Below are 20,659 nucleotides of genomic sequence, written 5' to 3' on the forward strand. Positions count from 1 at the left end.
GGAAGTTCTCTTCCCCATGCTCCAGGAATATCTTCGATTGTTTCTTCTCTGCTGTGTTGTATTTCCAGCAGACATGGTGAATTAAAGTCCCCCATGAGAACAAGGGCTGACAAATTGGAGACTTCTGCCAATCACCTGTAAAATGCCTCATCAGCCTCCTCATCCCAGCTGGGTGGTCTGTAATATATTCCCAACAGGGTATCTGCCTTGTTGGCCTTTCCCCTAATCCTTACTCATAAGCACTCAACTTTATCATCACAGTTCTGAGTTCTATACAATCAAAAACCTCCCTAACATACAGTGCCGTTCCACCTCCTCTCCCTCCCTGCCTATCCCTTCTGAAGAGCTTACAGCCATTCACTGCAGCACTCCAGTCATGACAGTCATCCCACCACATTTCTGTGATGGTAACTATGTCATGGCTGTCCCGCTGCATGATGGCTTCTATATCCTTCTGTTTGTTGCCCATGCTGCATGCACTGGTATAGTGCACTTGAGCTGGGCTATCATTTCACCCCTGAAATGGGCGCACCACCCCTAGGCTTATCTCCAGTGACCTTGGTTTTATCCCTTTCCCCTTTCAATCTTAGTTTAAAGTCCTATCAATGAGCCTTGCCTACACAGGTGCAGAAATCCTTCTGCCCTTTTGAGACAGCTGAATTCTGTCCCCAGGAGGCCCAGTGCTGCATAAATGTTCCCATGATCAGAGAAACCAAAGTTCTGCTTGTGGCCCCAGCCTCTGAGCCATCATCTGAGTTCATCAGCTGTGTTTTCCTGTTTCTTTCAGTGCTCAGTGCAGACACCACACCATTTAAATCCTGGAGCCATTCTGAAAGCTTGAAATTGCTGCACTCATTCTCTGAATAAATTTATTCCAGGAACACTCCACTGAGCTCTGGGTACTGTCTGTGATGCTGCTATTCATCTGTCAGTTGTTATGCATCATTTCAAAAGTTTGCCAGTTTTTAAATTATTTATTTATTTATTTAGATTATGTGTTTACCAAAAACAAACCAAAACCAAAAACCCACCAGCTTCCTGTGCCAAGTGCAGTAACCATTTTATCTATTCCATTTCAGGTTAGAACAGCTAATACTTAGAAACACTGGGATATTTTCTATACACTTCCCTGATGCTGAATTTGGTATGTAAAAGGAGTAAGTAATTTCTAGCTTGATAATTTGTGTTTACTTCCAGTCTGCACTATGACCTTGAAAATGTGCTCTTTTATCCAGGATGCAAGACTAAAATGTTTCCTTCACTGAAGCATCTTGTGGTACAAGACAACAAAATATCACAGGTAAGTTTGGTGATGATAGTTTCATGTCATGTAAACACATGTCTCTTTGTTTAAGAGTAACTTGCAATTTGCTTTCTGAAAGCTTCTTTGTGTGTTAGATCCTGAGGTAATTATTTACTACTTTGATTAACACAGAGGCATAATTAAAAAACGTAAAAGCATTCTGTAACATCTCTGTTAAACATGTATATGGTAGCTTGTGGTACCCCTTGGCTACTTCATAATTCCTCTTGCAGAATTCTAATGCTAATGCTGTGTAGCTCCTTGCTTGTTTGTATGTTGGCTTTTTGGTTGGTTGGTTGGGTTTTTTTTAGTTACAAAACATAGTGCAATATACTCCTTAACTGAATTTTGAAGTACTTGGTTCTGCCTACCAAAAGTTGGGTCATGGTCACTGTACAGGAAAAGGCAACATTCCTGTGTATTGTTCTGAAATGAAGAATATTTTGAGTTTCCTCAAAAGACTCTGCCATTTCAGTGGTCAGCTATCAATGAGCTCGATAAACTGCCAAGCTTGCGGTCGCTGCAGTGTAACAATAACCCTTTCATGGACACAGAGAAGAACCCAGAGACTCTGAGACAACTAATTATTGCCAAGATAAGTCTGTTGGAGGTTTTGAACAAGTCTGAGGTATGTGGTATTTCAACAAATGGCATGACTCTGGGAAAAACAAAGTCTTTGCCTGAGGAATTGTTTCCACTTTAAGATTACCCTTTGTTTGGGTGCAGGAAAGGTAAAGTGCCAACTTCTCCATCACCTAGTCAGTGGTGCACTCAGTAGGTCTACAAGATGCAGCCCTGTTTGTGAATGCTGCTAACTCTGTGGTCACAAGGACAAGGTGCACGAATAGAATAAACCAGGTTGGAAGAGACCTTCAAGATCATCACATCCAACCTATCATCCAACACCACTTAATCAACTAAACCATGCAACCAAGCACCCTATCAAGTCTCCTCCTAAACACCTCCAATGATGGCGACTCCACCACCTCCCCGGGCAGCCCATTCCAATGGGCAGTCACTCTCTCTCTGTAGAATTTCTTCCTAACCTCCAGCCTAAACTTCCCCTGGTGCAGCTTGAGACTGTGTCCTTTTCTTCCAGTGCTGGTTGCCTGGGAGAAGAGACCAACCTCTGCCTGTCCACAACCTAATGATGTTTGGTGGTTTTTCTTCAAGTGCCTGAGCCATTTTAATTTGCAGGGATGATAAAAAACAAGCCAGCATACTCTGGCCAAAAAAACAAGAAAGAGAAAGCAGCATAGCTGAATCTATTTGTTACAGTAATGCATACATTTGCCTTTTGTAATAGGAAAGTAGCATTATCTAACCCAATCAAACCTTGTTGTAAAAGAGAGCAGAAGCAGTATGTGTTCCATGTCTACAAAAACATCCCTGTGTGATCCTGTACAGTAGTGGCTTTGCTTAGATCTGAATTTATGGATCAATCAGTACGTGGAGCTAAGGGTTCTAACAACAAGGGGATGTTACTCTAAGTAAGAGCAAGGAGTCAGTGTCATTAATTACAGCTTTCTAGAGAAGCAAATCTATGTAACACACCATTCCTCTGTCCATACAGATCCTTCCTGCTGAAAGAAGAGGAGCAGAGCTTGATTATCGCAAAATATTTGGAAATGACTGGTTAGCAGCTGGTGGGAATTGGAACCCAGAGAAAAACAAACCAAGTGAAGAATTTCTTGCTGCCCATCCCAGATACCCTTTGCTTTGTCTCAGTAAGTACAAGTACCATAAAACTAGCATTTCCCCATTCCTGGCAGTGTGGTAGCACTGATTTGACCTCTCTTCACATTCTCTTCCTCCTGATGCTTTCCCCATGTGCTTCTACTGCTTAAGGGAAGTCCATCTACTGCTTAAGGGAAGTCCATCTATTGACAGACCTGTGTGCAAATGGCTTTGCTTTTGTGGGGCAGCGGCATCATACTGCACATTTCTGGGCTCAGTGCCTCGGGGTGACACCTGTGAGCATTTACCCTGTAACTCCACTGGTGAGCAGGCACCGACCTTCTCCCCCATAGGCCTTTCTTACAGTGAGGATTTTAAGAAGCCCTTCCATGTGCCTGTCACCTGCACCACCCCACGTGCCTGTGCTCCTTCCCCAGTGCTTTGGCAGTTGGTGAAGGCTCACATCTGCAGCACTTTGCATTGCAGAAGCCTCCTGCCTCCTGAGTGTCCTAGCTGCTGAGGGAACAGGCAGCAGGTTCATGCCTGATCTGACATCACAGTACTCTTAGGTCTAGTGTTGAATTTTAGTCTTTGAAGGGTTCATGTTTATGTGCACTTCTCTTCACACAGAATATGGTGCACCTGAAGAAGGAGAGCTGAAGAGACAACATCCTTTGACTCTGAAAAATCAGCTTCTGAGTAAGAGGCCAGGAATGGTCAAAATTGTTCCTTCTCCATTTAAAATATTTTGTGAGCTTAGTCCTTCCTGGATGTGTATGGAGAACAAGAGGTTCAAAAGCCTTTAAGACATTAGAGTTCCAGCTTGTAAATCTTCTTCTCTGAACTGCATCAATAAGTTTGCCCAGACACCTGCTTCTGTGTACTCTAGATCATTTCCCCTTCAACCCAAGCCAAATGATTTTCTTAATTAAGAATGCAGAATTGAGGTAATCAAACCCTCCCATTCTGACAGTGCAAATGGCTTCCCTACAGAAGTCACTTGTGATTTTGATGTCAATAGCTGCACTGTTTTCTGGCAACATTTTAAAGCTTCTTACCTTTTAGAATGGTTAAAAAAATTCTGGTATCTTTGGCATTTAAGGCTGCGTACATACTTAAATGAGGTTACAGCTCAGACTTATGAATCACTTAGCTTTGTTTTCAAGTTGATAGAACTGATGTGGTTTTTTTATTCCATGGGCAAAACAGTATCTTAAGGCATTATATTCTAATGCATTTAGATGGAAGACTGAACATAACAAGGGATCTAGTTGGCTAGACATAATAGAAACCCTTTTTATGGATGTCTCTTCTAATCTCTATAAAAGAATCAAGCTAACCCTTTCCTTTAAATGTGCTTGTGCAGTGCCTTTGAGGTAGTGAGGGTCAAAAACCTGCTTTAAACTGAGCAAGCAGTTTCCATTCTACTGTAAGGTACTTTAAAAAGCTAACTAGAAAGTAAGCCTTTTTAGGTAAGTACTCCTTTTGACCAAACTACCTCCTAAGTATTGCAGAATGATTTTTAAAATCTTTTCCCTGGTTTAACAAAGATGAATACAATCCTGATCACTTTAACAAAGTTACTTCTGATTTTTCATAATGCTCTCTTAGCTGCTCAGATAGGAGCTACGTTTCTTTTTTCAGATCAGGCTGAGCTAGGGGAAACAACTTGTAATAAGAACAGACTAAAAAGACTCTGTGCTCCTGACAGCACATTCATTAATGCCTCACTGTTCTTCCTTAAGCTTTGACAATTGAATGTCCTGAGAAACCTGAACAGAAGCCAGTAGAGAAAAAGCTACCAGGTAAGAAGTCTTGGGTTGTGTTTAAGCAGTACATTTGTAGCTCCTTCTCAAATAATTGAATTGCAGAATGGCAGCTGCCTCTGGCTTTGTCAGCTTCTGGGAGATCTTCCCTGAAGACTGTCAGATAAAGAAATGTCAAAGGTAGAAATTGTTTGAAAGTCATTTTTCTGACCTTTACATTTACTTTCATGTTCAGCTTGAGTACTGAAAGTTGATGCTTGTCTTGTGACCTCTGCTGCAGGTTTCATGATAATGGTGTCTGAGACAAAGGCTAATTAACTAGTAGGAAATCTGGTGGATGTGATAACCAAATAACAAGAAGGTGTAAGAGCCAAGGATGTCATCCATAGCTCTAGATATTGAGGTCCAGTATCTAATTTAGAAATCTAATTCTGACCTGTATCAATTTTGTCTTCTGAAGTTTTAGTGCCTGTAGTGAGACAAGAATGAGCAGGCTTTGTTCTAAATCAGACTGCTTTGGAAAGATGTGTCAGAACGGAAAAGACACAGTCAGGCTTTATTGTAAAATAAACCCCACATTTATTATCACAAGTTGCATAAAATCAGATACAGCTTTTACAAAAATGTTTGATAGAAAAATATTTGTCTAAGTACAATGTGTGGTATTACAGGAATAACTCACTATTGCTGTGCCTTTAGGTAAAGCTTCAAAAGAAGTGACAGTTCAACCATAACATTGAGTATATCTATTGCAAACACAGGTATCACCTCTGGAACAAGGTACCTCTGGTACAAAAAATACCCCTTTGCGTAACTGACTTCATAAACTACTCTGCTGGGACTAATTAATGTAATACCATTTCTAAGAATAGCACTAGTTCCACGGTGACAATACTTATTTGTGCTGTGAAAGCCAATTCCTTGTAAGGAAAACTTCAAGGACCAGTTGCCAGGTGCAAGTAGTCAGAACCTGACTGATACGTGTCCCAAAGGTCACTTAGTCTAGTATGTAGTAAATACAGACTCAAAAAAGGAAAGTTGTGAAGCACGAACACTTCAATTTGGTATATGGGATCAAAGTGCTTACATGGTAGTAGCATGTCCTGTCCACCAGAGATTAAACCATTTTCACTTCCATTAGCAGTTATGGTTTCAGTTACAAAAGACATTATTGCAGTGTTAGAACTGAAGCAGCAATACAGCCTTTCACTGTTGCTATAAGCAAGTGTAGTTGAAACACTGGTACTCTGCTACAGCTCAGTGGTAGCAGCATTTTTTCTAACAACTTTCTGTGCCCTTGACAGAGTCCATGACTATTCAGAGGGTCAAAGGATTGCTGTATCGCCTACTTAAAATTCCTGGTTCAGAACTGAAACTGTCCTACAGAAGTTCTAAAGTGAGTTAAAAATGGGTATTTCAACAATAAAATCCTGCATGCTGCTGAAGGTCAAGAGCGTGTTCTAACATATTACCTAACCAAATGGATTTCACTTAAGGAGTGCAATCTTCATGCTGTAATTTAGGAGCTAATTTCATTCCTGCAATATGACAGATCCTCCCTGCTAACTGCAACTGCCTGACCTGTATTTGGTTTACATGGCACATTTCAGTTTAAATACAATCAGGTGTTTTTCCTTTCTTATTCCAGCTGGAAGGAAAAGAAGTTGAACTAGACAATGATTTAAAGACTCTGCAATTTTACTCAATAGAAAATGGAGACTGCATATTAATACGGTGGTAAGAAAGGATTCTTCTTAAGAGTGAAGGAAAAGTCAGCACTGGATCTGCAGAAGTTACAGACAGCATGGTCAGCCCCTGCCTGAACACACACATGGGAGTACAGGAATTTCCTATGTGGCACCAGATGGCTACACAGTACTTCTACCTCCTAAACTTAATCGTCAGTCTCCATGAAAGCATTTGCTTTTGGCTGAATTGTCTGACATGAGAGACACCAAATAGTGCTTCAACTATTTAAATAAAACTCAAGATAATGCTTTTGCCAAGCTTTTATATTATCTTGCCACTGCAGCAGTGAGAATGTTTTGACTGAACTGAGTACATGATTGAGTTGTGATCACTTTACTTATAAAAAGGACAAAATTAGTGTTGCACTGAAAGAGACTATTGCTCTTTGTTTTTTCACCTACTTCCAAAGACCTTAAAGCAAACAAAAGTCAAACAGCAGTAATTGTAGAAGTACCTACACAGCCTTAGACTATTTAAGGTCAAACTCTGACAGACCTTTATTCTACCCTACAGCATAAACATACTGTGATATGAGTAAGTTCTCAACATACTTACTGCGAGGTGTTGCTGTTTATTTTACATTCTTCAGTGTACTGTTCCTCAGTCTTACTTTACTTTCACTTGTGTATCTTCAGATTCATATCTAATAACACATTGAGCTATCAGAAATTCCTCTTAATCAGGACAAGTTTGCAGTACTTCAGGATTTGGTATAAGCAAACTTGGATACTATTTTTATCTAAAATGATAATGGCATAAACTAAATATAAATCCTAACCCCTAGCTGTCTCAGCCCCTGCAGATGAGGGAGCCCCTCAGCACACAACCTCCTGCTGCAGCAGGCCTGGTGCTGCTCTGCATTGAGTTAAATCAGTAGTACTTTACAAAAGACAGGCTAGTTGGCATACTTATGTGCATTTATTAATTACAATAGGTCTTTGACTTTATAAAAAGGAAGTATTTTATCTTAAACATTTTGGTTTTTGTCAGATCACCATCTATAATATAGAAAATGAATAGGATCAATCCACGGGTAATTATCAAAAAGGATGTGCAAATATTATTACACTTTAGTTGAAACCCAGAAGGTACCTTAACATTCCTTACTATTCCAAAAATGAATCCCAATGTACACTTCTCCACAATCAGCATACACTACTGTGTCTTCAAAGGCAAGTCCATCATCTCTCCTCACATTTACAAGGATCTCCACACAGTTCCTTTAATCTCCACAGCTCTCTCAGTTCCTCTGGGGAATACTGAGGGGAAGACAGCATACCACTCTCACATGTCTTCTCACACAGCCAGAGGCTATCCTGTTAGAGAGAGTCAGTTCAGTCAGTTTTCCTTACAAAGAATCTAGTCTTTACTAATCTTTACTTCCACCCAAGGGTCACCAACTAGAAGTGTATGTTCCTCTCTGATCTGCTAGACCTATTCAGAGACCTTTAGGGGTGGGTAATGGGGGCTGCTGGGGCAAAGACACAATTTCTTCAGACTTACTTGATATCTTTTGGGCCCTACAGCTGCCATCCAGATGCCCATACTAACATCTTCACCCTGAGACAACACATTTAAAAAATAATTAAAATATAGACATTAGCACCAGGAAAGCATGAAGCATGAGTCTGCAAACGAGAAGAAGTTTAGTGATGTAACCAGCAGTAAAAAATGTAACTACAAAAACCTGTTTGACTGTTTTAGAGGTGTTAATTTCTCTTAGCTCTCCTGTGATAATACACTGTTCTTAAAAGGCAGCACAGAAATCAAGACTACAGCTCCAGAAGTTATCAGTCCAAAACAGCTGTGCTTTGGCCTAGAACAGACACTAAACACAGTGACCAAAAGCACTGCAGAAAGCCAGCATTAACACTTGAGCAATGTACACATGCTGCTCCCCAGACCAGTTTAAGATAATAAAAGTGAACCAATTCTTTAATACCTGGTATGTCTTCAGTCTTTCAGAGTTGCTTGCCAGCCACTGAACAATGTCTTTGGAGATGACATAGCCAGACCCACAAGCAAAGGCTGGATAAGCAGGACTTGGATACTCCAGTTCTTGCCATTTCCCAGTTCGATCAACTGCCCAATTTAGTCTGAAACTGAAGACCACATTAGATGTGAGATGTTTATACAAATCCTTCTGTGAAACCTATGAACACAGCTAACACCTGAAGTAACAATTAAGAGGAAGAAATACAAGGTGATGCTAATTACAGTTCCTAGCCTGGAGCACACATCTAATCAAACACAACAGCTGAAAGTATGGTCTCAAGTCTTGGGTAATAAGAGAAAATTCTTACAACAGAAACAAACACAACATTGTCTGTCAGGTCTTCAGCATATCTGCGTCTGCTGCTGGGCTTTCATCCAGGGCTTTGTCTGTGTTCTGGAAACAGGCACATCTTGTGTCCAGTCTCCTTTGGTTAATTGACATGACAGAAAGTGGTGCCTCCAGTAGGCATGCAGTTACAGCACTGTTACACAGCACCTATTTTCCTGCTTAAAAACCAGGAAGCAAGGAAAAGTACTGGGGTTTTCTATACTTTCTCTAAGCTGTTTTCCAAATGAAAACAGGTGACAAAAATAACAGGCAGCAGGCACTGAGTTCTTGTACAGGCCACAAAATACATACCCACCACTCAGACCTTTGAGACTATCACAAGACAGCCAGCTATTCCACACCCCTTATTAAATCACCTTATGAGTAAACGTGAGATAGTAACAGGTTAGTGAAGCCAGCCATCTTCAGCAGCAAAGGCTGGCTTTTCTCGGAAAGCATGTTGCTCCAGGAAGACGTGCAGTGCTGCTGTGCTACAACGAAGGTTACAGCAGCATAGCATTTCTACTCTACTGGATCTGATACCAGTGTAGCAGCGCATTCCATGGGTGGAAGGGTTATTTTGATCCTCCCAGTTATTTACAAGTGTGATACAGGCTGGGAAACTTTGCTCAGGACTTTGTGAATCAGATACACCATTTCAGACAGCAACAACATGGGCAGCAACGCCTGTCATGCATGGACTTCAAAGTGCGTATTACAAAGGCATGAAAACAGACTTAAAGCAGTAAACCTTTCACTAAAAACATGGTATCTTAAAGACAAGTTAAAGCAAAACTCACTTTCCCCACCAAGTATTCGGTCTGTCCAATTTTTTCTGCATTATCCTGTTAAAAACAGCCTCCAAATCAATGTAACAGTCATCATCTGTCTTCAGCAACAGATCAAAACTCGTTGATTCAACTGTCCTGTAGCCAAAATAAAAAGTGGTAAGATGTTGAGCTGTAGCCCATAACAGTTATGCAGCAGAACATTGCACAAGGTCTTTTGGGGAAGCAGAGGGGGAAGGAAGAGGGCAGGAATATCTTTCTTACCCTCAACTTTTAAACATTTTCCCTATTCACTAAGACTGCCTACTTGTCCTGTGGAGAAGCGATGCAGCTGCATCCTGTGATTATCTTACAACATGGATTTATGTATGAGCTGGAAAAAATAAACTTGAAGTTTTGTTCTCCAGGACAGATGGTGAATTTTTAATTACTCAATCTTAAACAGAATTGACCTGAGAAGGGTATGAATCCCTGATGATGACGGCAGCACAGTTGTTAAAAGGCAGTGGCCTACTCCTCTGCATGAGACAGTCAGTTCAAAGGCAGTACAACTGTAGAAGGTTGTAAGAAACGTGTGGAAATAGCCTAGTACTTAATTTTCCTCAGAAAAGCACCATTTATTAAAAAAGTAATCTTTAACTGTCTAAATAGCTGAATATCTGACACTTGTAGAACAACCAAAAAACCCCTCAAGATTCTAGGGACCATGCCTGGGTTGATGGAACAAACATACTTTTTAAGGGCATTTTCCTTAAGCCTTTTATTATTAAATCTTGAAAATTCTGCTTACCTGGAAGAAATTATCACAAAGATCTAAGTCTTGACATTTAATCTCTTTTAGGAACTGAAAGCATGGTTCAGTTTTTCAGTTGCATTTATAACCACAGAAGTTGTTAAGTAAGTGCATAAGCAACTGTCAGCGTTATTTCTTACTCCACAGCAACATCAATTACTTGAAACAGTTGTCTCAGAGTAAAAGAATTGTAAATTGGCAGTAATAACTCATTAGATTAATCACAGACAATGCAAAGCACTATGAAAACTCTTCCTGTCAACCCTCTGTTCCCCCTGTACACAAGCTTCTTATCCTTCCCCTCTACTCAGCACTGGTGAGGTGACAACTCGATTACAGCGTGCAGTCTTAAGATCCTCAGTACAAGAGAGCCATGAACACACTGGATGGAGAGTTCCCCAAAAAGCCACCAAAGCAATTTAAGGGACTGGAGAGCATTTCCCAAGAGGAAAATCTGAGAGAGCTGAGGCTGTTAAGCCTGGAGAGGAGAAGGCTCAGTGAGGAGCTCATCAGTGCCTGAAAGGAGGGTGTAAAGAGATAGTGCTAGGCTGTTTGAAGTGGTGCCCAGTGACAGCACAAGAATCAGTGGCCACAGAATGAAAAACTAAGCATATGAGCTGGCCAAAAGCCATCCTTTGAAAGACTAAAGCTGCTAGTTTTCAGTCAGAACCAAATTGAAAGAAATTACAAGGAGACATGAAAATTTTCATACCTGGACTCTTTGAGCAGAAACTGTCATCTCATGCTTAACTGAGGCACCATGGGTCAGCACTCAAATACAGAGCCTATTATGTTACTCACTACAGGTCCCCAAAATTGTGAGAGAAATACAACTTAGTGAGGTAACTCACATATGGTTTGTATTTCATGGAACCTGTCAGATAATGTAACATGCTGGATCATCTTGCATTACAAACAGCAATGTAACAAAGTACTCTATTTTCAACGTACCATCGGTAGAAGTTCAGCAGTTTGGCTGGAACATTTCTGTAAGTGTCAATAACATCTACAAAAACAATATCATCATAGGTACTGCTTTCTTCCTTCAATAAAGCATCCTCTTTCTCCAGATTTTTGATGTGACTTGTAAACCTTTCTGCACGAGTATGGAGGCTTTTTAAAAGAGCATCACCTTCTGAAAGAAATCACACCCAGCATTAAACAGAGATGCATACCTACATACTGTTCCACAGGTTTCACTTGGATCATACATGACATACACAATGAATCTGAAGATGTGTTCAACTCACTGGGGTTTGGCTGAGCTGGAGTTAATTCTCCTCAAAGCATCTTTCTAGTGCTGTGTTTTGCAGTGCTGTAGCTGGGTGTTGATAACACACCAGTGTTTTGGCTACTGCTGAGCTGAGCACCAAGGCTGTGCTTTTCCAACATTTTCCTGCCCCAGGAGTATGCTGAGGGGTGGGCAAGATCTTGGGAGGGGACATGGCTGGGCCAGCTGAGCCAAACTGGCCAAAGGGGTATTCCATACCATTATGATGTCAGCTCAGATGTAAGAACTATGTGAAAGAAGGATGTGTGGGGATATTCATCCATGTCGTCTGTCCTCCAGAGAAACCACTACGTAGAACACTGCTTCCTGGGAGTCACAGACCACCATGTGCTGATGGGAAGTAGAGAATAACATCTTGCTTTGCTTTTGCTTCTATGCACAGACTTTTTTTGCTTGTGCTTACCATTATCATTATTAGATCACTCCTATCTTATTACTAGGTTCTGTTGTATTTTCCCCTCTTCCCTGTCCATCTAAGAAAGGGAGTGATAGAGCAGATTTGGTGGTCATTTGGCCCACAGCCAGGGCCAAAACAGCACATGTGGTTATGAAAATTCTACAATTAGTTGAAAAATCTTGATGAAATGTTAAAAAGCTGCAGAACAAAGAAAGACTTTTGCATAAGGTCTGATACAGAAAGTTTAAAGTAAAATAGTATTCTCTTCCTTTTCTTTTTTAAAAAATGTTCACATTGTTAAGGTATTTTAATATAAAGAGTGTGACTTCACTGTTACTCTTACCAGTAAAAAGGCTGTTATATCAATTACTCCTAAAGCATGTATATCTAGCATAAAAAAGTAACACCAAAACAAACACTCAAAAAATCCTATGCAAAATGTAATCAAACTCCATTGCTTTGATGTTGTCCTGGAAGAGGCATTAACAAGCGAAACCTGGTTTGGCACTACTCCCTCTTGCCCTCTCCTGTTACAGGGTCCAGGGTGAAGCGGAGAAGCAGAAAATAGGCAGACACCATCAAGTCCAGCTGGAGGGTGAGAGCTGCTCCCTGTGCTTCACATGATTCATGCAGCCTGGAACACATGCAACTGCCTGCTTGAGAATGTCAGTGTGCAGTTCACACGCTGTACAGCGTTTTGAACTGACTGGTGAAATTTGGACAGGGAATTTGCCACTGGGCAGTTCAGTTTTCAAAAGAGGATGATCTGAAGCCTGCGTGTGTTGTTAATGGATTCTGGGCTGTGGCAAGGACATGCATTCCTGTATTCTTGTCTGCAGGGCAAATAGCAATTTGTTCCAGCAGCCACACGTTCTAGCTACAAAGCTCTTCTACAGTAGCAGCTCCCTCTCTCACATTTCCTCTGTTTCGCAATCTACCATTTTGGATTTTCCTTGCCTTTTGGATTGCAAATCACAACTCCGGGTACCACATTATCCACCAAAAGCTCTGCTGAATAGTAGCCCAGCAGTTTTGTCAGTAACTTTGGCTAACTCTCCTAATTGTTTCTAAAGCTTTTGAAACTTTACCTGTTGCTTGGCTCCTTTCCTAAGCTGAGGGGTCCATCTCGTCACCTAAGCTGGCATTGCAGTTTGTTATGGTGTAGATAATAAGATTTTCCCCATTTGTTCCTCTTAATTCCAAGCTTCTGATTTTTTCAGACTGTTTTTCTACTGTGTTATTAATATCTTCTATGTGTAATTACCTGCCATCAACCAGGCAGGTGATCCTAATTAATTAGTTTGGTATAATAATGTGTGTATTTCATAAATAATAATTCATATTTTGTAATTTTCCCAGCATATCGATTTTCACAAATTATAACACTTGTAGCTTAGGTGGTCCTTGCTGAACCCCATTACATAACTGCCTGCAGGTGAAAGCTAAGAAAATATTGCAAGAATACTGACAGGCATGAAAAAAACAGAAGGAATTTAATTGTTTCTACTAAAATAAACTTTAAGTTAATCAAGTTCATAGAGATAGCACAAATTTTACCTCAGAAATGTAATTTAAAGGTCCTGTTTTAGCATAATATCAAACGTGAGTCTGCTTTTAGCAGACTTACCTTGAACAGTGTAGATAAAACCACCTGCTATTCCCTCCACACCTTCTGTAAGCTCATGTGGCAGTGACCCTTCTCCTGCCTGCTAGAGACAGATTAATGAAAAGAAATAAATTAGTTCATCTCCCATCACTGATGTGGTGTTCCCTGAAATTGTAAGGTACAAAGTTTTCTGGCAATGGAGAATGAAGTTAATTTAAAGCTGTTCTAGTTTAGGGATCTGTGTAATGAAAAACTAGGATTTTTAACTCTAAAGTTTTGTGTCGTATTTTTGGAGTTTCACCTAAACCCAGCAGTACCTTGAAAGTGTTAAAAAACAAGTTTCAAACTGAGAGCAAAATGTAAACTTATTTTGGCTAAATTTCAACAGCACAGCATGTTTAAGCAGGCAGCATTTCAACTGAAAAAAAAAAGAGACATTTGAAAAAAACAAAACAAAACAAAACCCAAAACAGGCTTAATCCCATCAATTGGGATTTTGGCACAGGATTTTTGACCCACATTTTGCCATCTCTGATACAGTGATACTGCTACTCATCTGACAGTGAGAACAGATGAACTTTACTAGCTTCAAAGAAAGGAAAGCGTGTAATTTTTTGTATGCCTTTGTCCTTATCCCAGACACAGCAAACTTCCCCTCTGAGGCACGAGAAGCTGAACTGACTTAACGGTTACAGAAAAGTTCAGGAAAGCACAAAGCTGAATTGCCAAGACTTACAGGAAAAACAGAAACATGGTGGAAGAGAAAGCAAGACGACTCACTGTGATAACTCTGAAAACACCGCCTCCATCATTCACCGTCACCTTATGAAGGTTTCTTGAAACAAGGCCTTGAAGATCCTGGCTTTCCCACACAATGGTGCCTTCAAAACTCTGGTAAGAGAGCAAAACACTGTTATGCAGATGTTCAAAGACTTCAAAGGATGAAAATCAAAGAGTTTGAGGGGTTTTATTTCAAAATATCCATTTCCATGCAACACAGAGCTTGAACACACAAAATAGACATTTCACTTACACTTCAGTATAAATAGAAGAAATACATCCATGAAACTCAGTAGCACCTAATCATACTTCTCAGACTAATCATGAATCTCTACATCAGGAACACTGATTTTTTTTTTTTTAGCAGAAGACCAGTATAAAAGGCTTTGGCTTTCTAACATCCTTAAGATGACATTTAAAGGTGACTCAAAAGTGAATTTTTAAAAATCAACTCTAAAAATCCTGTATTACAAAGAGAATGCTTTAAAAGAGCTTTGGAAATAAATGCTGCTTTTCAATTATCGGCCAAAATCAGAGATCAAAGACTCAATCCTGACATCACCAAAACTCAAAGGCAAATACAACCACCTTTATCCTGGCAAAGTTATCAGAAGCTACTGTAGAAGTCACAAAACTCTGACCTCGCATCTCGGCTGATATGGAAAGGAAGAGAAAGATAAGTGCACGTCTTAACAGTTTTCTAGTTTTAACTGTCAAGTTATGTCACTCCATGGTTTTTCTGTGTGTGTGAGCATGTGTAAATTCTTGAGTCAACTTGAAACTGATCCACCTAGCAGTCCAACTATTACCCACTTTATGTAAGACTTTCCTGAAGACCCCTGAGAGCATGCAAAGGGACAAATGGAATCTTGTGCAGGGAAGAGTACTGGCAGTACTGCATTTTTAATCACCTCATAATTATGACGAGGTGGCATAGAGTAGTTGCAGGGTTATACTCCTGACTGCTAGATAAGTGCATTCTGGTTTGTTTCTACCAGTTTCATAGGAAAAACATTGGTATCTAATGGGGACCTAGGAACAGAGAAACAGCTTGTTTCAACTATTTGTAGATGCATCTCTTTCTCTATAGAAAGTCTGTTTACTCATACTACTAATCTCTTCCCTGCTTTAGCCTCCTTGTACTCCAGAAATTTTCTCCATGAACTCTCCAGTTACTGATACAACATTAAATTTAGCTTAGAGTTCAGCTCAGTTCTTTGCTTTCCTCTAGGAGTTGGTCATAACATCTGCAGCAGCCTCAGTGTTTAATGATAGCTGTGTATTTTGTAAGTCTCCCATCTATTCTTTATAATGCCAGCTTTATAATCTGATAATGGAGCCAGTCAACATTTATTCAAGCCTGACTTGCATGCTCAATACCTTCCCCTTCTTAAATTACCTGTCAATTATCAAAACAAATGAACCATTACTAAGACATTTTTAGTAGCAAAACCCCTGAACACCCTGCACAGTAAAACCCACATACTCAATTTCTCTAATTGCAGTGGCTGTCATCTCCCATTTCAATGTCTTTTGCTGTACAACAGGCTCTAATGCCACTTCTGTGCTTTCTTTACAGACAACCTTTGGCAAGTTGTTTAGTGAGCGTGAGAGCCCTTACATTCCTCAGCAACCAGAAACATTAAAATTCGCACCACTGAAACTAATTTCAAGCATGTACCAAGAGTCTTAACCAGTTATTACCAAGGAACCTGCAAGGTGTTCTAAAGCTGCAAACTATCATTATTTTCCAGGTTAACAGACCTGTAAGCAAATTTTCTAATGATTTTAGCCTTCAGTTATTCTTACTCTAAGCTGCTTAATGAAAGCTGAGGCCTGGAAATGCTTAAAGTGAAACATCAGTGGCACACCTGAGACTATTTCATCTGTTTCTTCCCCATTTAAATTCCAGCCTTGTTGCTGCCAAAGCACAGAAGCATTGTTAGTGAATACCGAACAGGTGTGCCAGCCCTGCCAGGCTGCTTTCCCAGTCTTCAACAGCACTGTGCTTTTTGCTTCTCCAGCTGCTCCCCACCAGTAACACAGAGCGTGCATAGCACGGAGCCCCATTTTCATGCAAGCAGCCCGTGGCTTTTTGACACAGTAAGCACATTGCTAAGGCTTGGCTGTAAAAGCCCCTGTGTGAGTTATAGTTGTCTTCTAGTGGTTATGCTCTTCCATACTTCCTGTTGTTCCAAAGTTGAATGATCGATTCTGTCTTTGACAATCTGGCCTGCCAGATGCTTACTCTAATGCTGCATTTCCCTCCCTTTCCCCAATGCAAGCAGAAAAAGCAGGATTTCAGCTGGAATATGAATGAAGCTCTTCAGCAGTCTGTACAATCCACTACTTCTTGAAGGTGAAAACACAGAGTAGATATTGTCTCGGAAACCACCTTGTGACAATTAAACAGCTCACTAAATTTACTGCTCTCAAACAAACAAATATGAGCATGTGGGTGTTCTACCTCCTCTGAATCATCTTGTGTAGTTCAGCATCCTAAGTATCACAGAAGACTACATGCTGTGCATAAACCCTATTAATCTACACTAGACATCACATTATCCTGTAAACATTCAGCACATGACATGTATCAGATTAAGCAAGACCACACAAAGAAATACATGAATATTAATATCCCCTTTCTAAGTGTAATACTTCCCGTCTGCCTCTCAGAAAAATGCAATTTTTGATAGCAAAATTACAACTGCCTAGAATTTTAGTATCTCAGAACAAAGTCTTACAGGAAAACATCTTACTGTTTACATTACCAAATTACTGGGTAAATAATACTCTTTAAAAAAGTAAAACTTCCTGAATCAATTCGATATCAAATTAGATTGGTCTCATGCTAGCATAGCAAATTTGCATAGTGTTCAATAAAACCAGTTTAAGATTATGAACCAATTAATCAGCTGCAGATTCCCCTTAAAAAAGCAGGTTTCTAAATGCATTCATTCTTATGGAGACAGGGGAATAAGCCAGGGATTAAACTGGCTCCAAATGTTCTCTCCTCCCTTCTTTGTCTTCTCTTGCTCCATTCTTTAATAACATACTTATTTCTTGCATAACAAAACAACCCAGACCCAAAGGCAACCTACAGAAATAGCAGTAAGGGTCCAGTCATGTAAGAGCCACATGTAGGCTCCACATCCTTACACCAAAATACTACTCTTCTAATCCCAAAGAGGATAAAATACTTTAGAACCTGCCTTATTATCTTACCTAATGGTATCTCTGGACAATCAAGAATGCTAACACTGTCCAAATTTCCGAGGGCTCCTCTTAAAAAAAAAAAAGGGCGGGGGGAAAAGGAAAAAAAAAACACCAATACTTCTGATGAAGGATGCTGACATGTCTCAAAAACCAAAATACTAATTTTCTGCGCACCACACACTCCATGTAGACCCTACTTGAAGTTCTAATTCTTGTTTCCTTGAGTGGTTCAATGAACAAAAAATTCCTCACTACTGCTGCCAGAAAAGAAATAACCAAAATTTCAGTAGCCCTCAGTAAGAGCTTCTCCACCACAACTATTCAACTAATACTGTCACTGCAAACATGACAGTATCTTGTTATGTCCAAGACCTGAGAATCAGAAATGTCTCTTCCAGATGTTGCTTAGAAATCTGTGTGCTTCTACCCTGTCTTGTGCACCAATGTCTGAAGGAGCAGGAGAGAGAAGGCAGTGTCCCATTCTCTGGTAAATTCTCCCACATATTGAAGCAGGAACAACTTTTTTAGAAACTGAAAAGGTTTCTGAAATTCCTACTATTTGTCAATGTAATAGCAATTTGCGTTTTTCAGCCCTTTGCTTTGTAACTACTGGTGATAAGGAGATGGCAAAAAAGAAATGCTAGATTTCAGTATGTATATGTTGTAGGGTGCACCAAACCCCCCTTCTCCCACCTCCACCTGCAGAGGTTTGAATGGGGGGAGACAAAGGCATGAAATTCTTTTCCCTTCCCCCTGCAGGCTTGAATGGGAAAAGGTAAAAAAGGCCTTTCCTTCCGCCAGGAGCTGAAGTCCCTCACGTGTATTCACTCGTGGGGAAGCCCACGCTGGGATCTGGATCTTCACGCCCGGTATATATTGGCACTGGACACGCTGTCTAGGGAAATCTTAAACACAGTGATCAGAAAGTGGTCTGGGACTCGGTTTTGGGACTTGTTTTGGATTCACTAGATTCACGGTGAAATTGGAGAGATTAGCCTGCAGCACCTGGACCTGGCTTCTCCCCAGACCTCTGCGCGCTGGGTTCACAGTATCACAGTATCACCAAGGTTGGAAGAGACCATCAAGCCCAACCTATGACCACAAACCTCATGACTAGACCATGGCACCAAGTGCCACGTCCAATCCCCTCTTCAACACCTCCAGGGATGATGACTCCACCACCTCCCTGGGCAGCCCATTCCAATGATGAACTCTCTCAGTAAAGAACTTTATCCTCAGCTCGAGCCTAAACTTCCCGTGGCGAACATTGAGATTGTGTCCTCTTGTTCGGGTGCTGGTTGCTAGAGAGAAGAGACCAACCCCTTCCTGGCTACAACCACCTTTCAGGTAGTTGTAGAGAGCAATGAGGTCTCCCCTGAGCCTCCTCTTCTCCAGGCTAAACAATCCCAGCTCCCTCAGCCTCTCCTTGTAGGGCTTGTGCTCAAGGCCTCTCACCAGCCTTGTTGCCCTTCTCTGGACACATTCAAGTGTCTCGATGTCTTTCCTAAACTGAGGGGCCCAGAACTGGACACAGGACTCAAGGTGCGGCCTAACCAAAGCAGAGTACAGGGGCACTATGACCTCCCTGCTCCTGCTGGCCACACTATTCCTAATGCAGGCCAGGATGCCATTGGCCCTCTTGGCCACCTGGGCACACTGCTGGCTCATATTCAGGTGGCTGTCGATCAGTGCCCCCAGGTCCCTCTCTGTTTGGGAGCTCTCCAGCCACTCCAACCCCAGCCTGTAGCTCTGCATGGGGTTGCTGTGGCCAAAGTGCAGCACCCGGCACTTGGACTTGTTGAATGCCATCATATTGGACTCTGCCTATCTGTCCAGTTGGTCGAGGTCCCTCTGCAGAGCCCTTCTAGCCTGCTCCTTATCTCATGCTGGAGCAACCCTGCCTGGCGTAAACTGTGGCTGTTCACTGGAAACATGCCGGCAGCGCGGCTTCTCTTGCACTGCTAAGGCAGCGCTGCTCTCGTGAAAGCCGTGTCTAAGGACGCTAACTTTGGTGGGTCCCTTTTGTTTGGATTTATGCTGTGTGATCCACAAATTGGATTATAAAGCTTGCAGTTCTGGAGGCTACCATCAAGGAGAGATGCCGGGACCATCTCCAAATTCCTACTCTGCCCTCATGAGTACCACTGGTATTCTTGGCTTTTCCTTAGGGTCCTGGCTTTCCTCTGATTTTTTAAGTGGAGTAAAGCTATTTTATGGCTTAGCCTTTTCCATTTTCTGAATTCTCTAAATTGAGCTAAAGTTGCCCACAAGCATCCTTGTGGAATTCCTGACCAAACAGAATCTGTACATAAAATTTAACTAGTCTTGTACATCATTTTGGGGCAGGGTTTTGGGGGAAATACAGATAACTGTATTTTTATAATTCCTGCCTCGTTAAGTTATTCCCAATCAAAACAGTATATATACCCCTTCAACTAACATTCTAGAGGTTTCCTCTTGCCCTTTTCTGCCTCAAGCAAAGGCCAGTTTTATCAATCAGTCTCTCCAGCCAACTTGAAAGAACTGCAGACAGTTCCAATAACTGCACATACCTCTGGCAAAATGAACTGCTCTACTGGCTTGTACCACAATCTGTTCACTTGCACTCCGCAGCTTGGGGGACTAAAGCGAGCACTGAAGAGAGCTTCCTGTGAACAGGAAACAAAAACACACCTTAAAAGTGCTGTGAGATCATGCAAATCTCTATCATCTCGGCTCCTTACAATGGTAACAGGCTTGTTGATTACATGAAACTTAGTGAAAGTTTTATTGTCACAATAATTCAAGTGTTGGATTGATACAGTGGAAGCAAACAATGGAACAAGAGTGTAAATTCAACTAGAATCCAGCCAAGAGATTCAGACTCCTCTTTCAGTTTACAGACTTAGTTTAAATAGTTGAATGCTATTAACTGCAACAGAGGACGTTGACTTCTAAAATTTAACTGCTACTATACTACATAGGCCACCA

The 20,659-nt window shown here is 41.0% G+C and overlaps 2 protein-coding genes across 7 annotated transcripts in view; one reads left to right on the forward strand and one right to left on the reverse strand.

Annotated features, from left to right (window-relative positions):
* TBCE (tubulin folding cofactor E) overlaps positions 1 to 6,866 on the forward strand; it is a 28,003-nt gene extending 21,137 nt beyond the window's left edge. For all 4 annotated transcript variants that reach the window (XM_068154728.1, XM_068154745.1, XM_068154719.1 and 1 more), the window contains exons 10-17: positions 1,080 to 1,144; positions 1,236 to 1,300; positions 1,779 to 1,931; positions 2,877 to 3,030; positions 3,611 to 3,679; positions 4,726 to 4,785; positions 6,051 to 6,142; positions 6,395 to 6,866. In XM_068154728.1, the coding sequence (XP_068010829.1) occupies positions 1,080 to 1,144; positions 1,236 to 1,300; positions 1,779 to 1,931; positions 2,877 to 3,030; positions 3,611 to 3,679; positions 4,726 to 4,785; positions 6,051 to 6,142; positions 6,395 to 6,487 (751 nt within the window). In that variant the 3' untranslated portion in view covers positions 6,488 to 6,866. The remainder of the gene's footprint in view (positions 1 to 1,079; positions 1,145 to 1,235; positions 1,301 to 1,778; positions 1,932 to 2,876; positions 3,031 to 3,610; positions 3,680 to 4,725; positions 4,786 to 6,050; positions 6,143 to 6,394) is intronic.
* The window catches only part of B3GALNT2 (beta-1,3-N-acetylgalactosaminyltransferase 2), a 29,910-nt gene continuing 14,552 nt past the window's right edge, over positions 5,302 to 20,659 (reverse strand). Inside the window, exons 5-12 of one of the 3 annotated variants that reach the window (XM_068154775.1) lie at positions 20,242 to 20,337; positions 14,474 to 14,584; positions 13,715 to 13,796; positions 11,351 to 11,531; positions 9,619 to 9,744; positions 8,438 to 8,597; positions 7,999 to 8,055; positions 5,302 to 7,811 (exon numbers count right to left, since the gene is read on the reverse strand). In XM_068154775.1, coding sequence (XP_068010876.1) covers positions 7,677 to 7,811; positions 7,999 to 8,055; positions 8,438 to 8,597; positions 9,619 to 9,744; positions 11,351 to 11,531; positions 13,715 to 13,796; positions 14,474 to 14,584; positions 20,242 to 20,337 — 948 coding nt within the window. In that variant the 3' untranslated portion in view covers positions 5,302 to 7,676. Of the gene's footprint in view, positions 7,812 to 7,998; positions 8,056 to 8,437; positions 8,598 to 9,618; positions 9,745 to 11,350; positions 11,535 to 13,714; positions 13,797 to 14,473; positions 14,585 to 20,241; positions 20,338 to 20,659 lie in introns of all 3 variants that reach the window. The other 2 variants (XM_068154766.1, XM_068154757.1) reach the window with 2 other exon arrangements.

Source organism: Melanerpes formicivorus, unplaced genomic scaffold (assembly GCF_026170545.1).
Source record: "Melanerpes formicivorus ecotype bairdi unplaced genomic scaffold, bMelFor1.0.p_v2 SCAF_2, whole genome shotgun sequence".
Taxonomy (NCBI): Eukaryota; Metazoa; Chordata; class Aves; order Piciformes; family Picidae; genus Melanerpes; species Melanerpes formicivorus.